The 1,079-nt window shown below is 47.5% G+C and overlaps 1 protein-coding gene across 1 annotated transcript in view; it reads left to right on the forward strand.

Moving 5' to 3' along the window:
- The window catches only part of LOC119581752, a gene marked incomplete at its 3' end in the record, with an annotated part of 3,695 nt that extends 2,688 nt beyond the window's left edge, over nt 1-1,007 (forward strand). The window contains 2 exon segments of the mRNA XM_037929883.1: nt 50-253; nt 851-1,007. Coding sequence (XP_037785811.1) covers nt 50-253; nt 851-1,007 — 361 coding nt within the window.
- Nucleotides 1,008-1,079: the final 72 nt, after the last annotated feature.

A 1,079-nucleotide genomic window follows, 5' to 3' on the forward strand; every position in this document is an offset into this window, starting at 1 on the left:
CCTCCCTTTCTCCCGGACGTGGAAACTAATGGCAAATCATTTCCTGCAGGGTGTCTAGAACCCGTGTCAGTTGCACCATCCCCATACATCGCCATACCGTACATTGCCGACTATCGAAACGAGAGTGGCACGGTGATCTACTCGTGTCCTGCTATCACGGGCATAATGGCCAGCGTTACAGAACAGATCGTCACTTGTACCAGAAGGCCCACTCACTATGAATTCCTGCCAATAACTCTTCATGACTGCGTTGGTAAGCTACGCGAAAAAATTGCTTGTATCAGATTTGGCCTGTTGTGGAGTTTACATTCGTAAAAGCTGTTCATTAATTTCCTTAGTATCATTCATTTACTTTTTAATACTGTTATTAATACAAATCTGTTATGCGGTATATAGTGTGGTGATAAGAAATGATGTACATCCATTTAGTACGTCAATACGTTCGTTTCATAATTACGTTTTAATATTCACACCTTTTAGTTAAATTTGTTATAAGAGTATCCATTTCCTCTCTTCTGTTGCATGCACCTTATCTTATCACAAGGAGCACCACCTGCAAGGCGAGGAAGTCAGCCATACCCTCAGTTGCTCTGCAACCGGCTGGAGTGGGGCCTAGAACTGTGTGCTTATACCACGCGAGTCTCGGCAGCATATCGAGATCAATTTTTAGTATCATTTTAATCTATATATGTTCATTTTCCCTCATTCACTTTTGGATAAATGGTTATCTCGTTATCCCACTTTTCTTTCCCACTATTTTGCCTCCCTTTATCACGAGCTGCACACGGAGTCCCATTGCCGCGGGGGTGAGCCTCGTCACCAAGTGGCCTCTTTTCCCTCCCCCACGCAGGCTGCACCGGCGACGACTCCTCTGCCCTCGTCACCCGCACCGTGAGCGAGGACTTCCGGAACGCCAGCGGGAGCGTTATCTTCACCTGGCCGTACCTGATGGCTACGACTGATGGCAAGACACACCAGGTGATCACGTGCTCCGAGAAGCCCTCCAGGTACATGTTCCTACCGGCCGTCGTGCTGGACTGTGAGGGTGAGATCGTCTGCACTGGCGTGGTATTTAGTCA

Source organism: Penaeus monodon, chromosome 15 (genome assembly GCF_015228065.2).
Source record: "Penaeus monodon isolate SGIC_2016 chromosome 15, NSTDA_Pmon_1, whole genome shotgun sequence".
NCBI classification, from domain to species: domain Eukaryota; kingdom Metazoa; phylum Arthropoda; class Malacostraca; order Decapoda; family Penaeidae; genus Penaeus; species Penaeus monodon.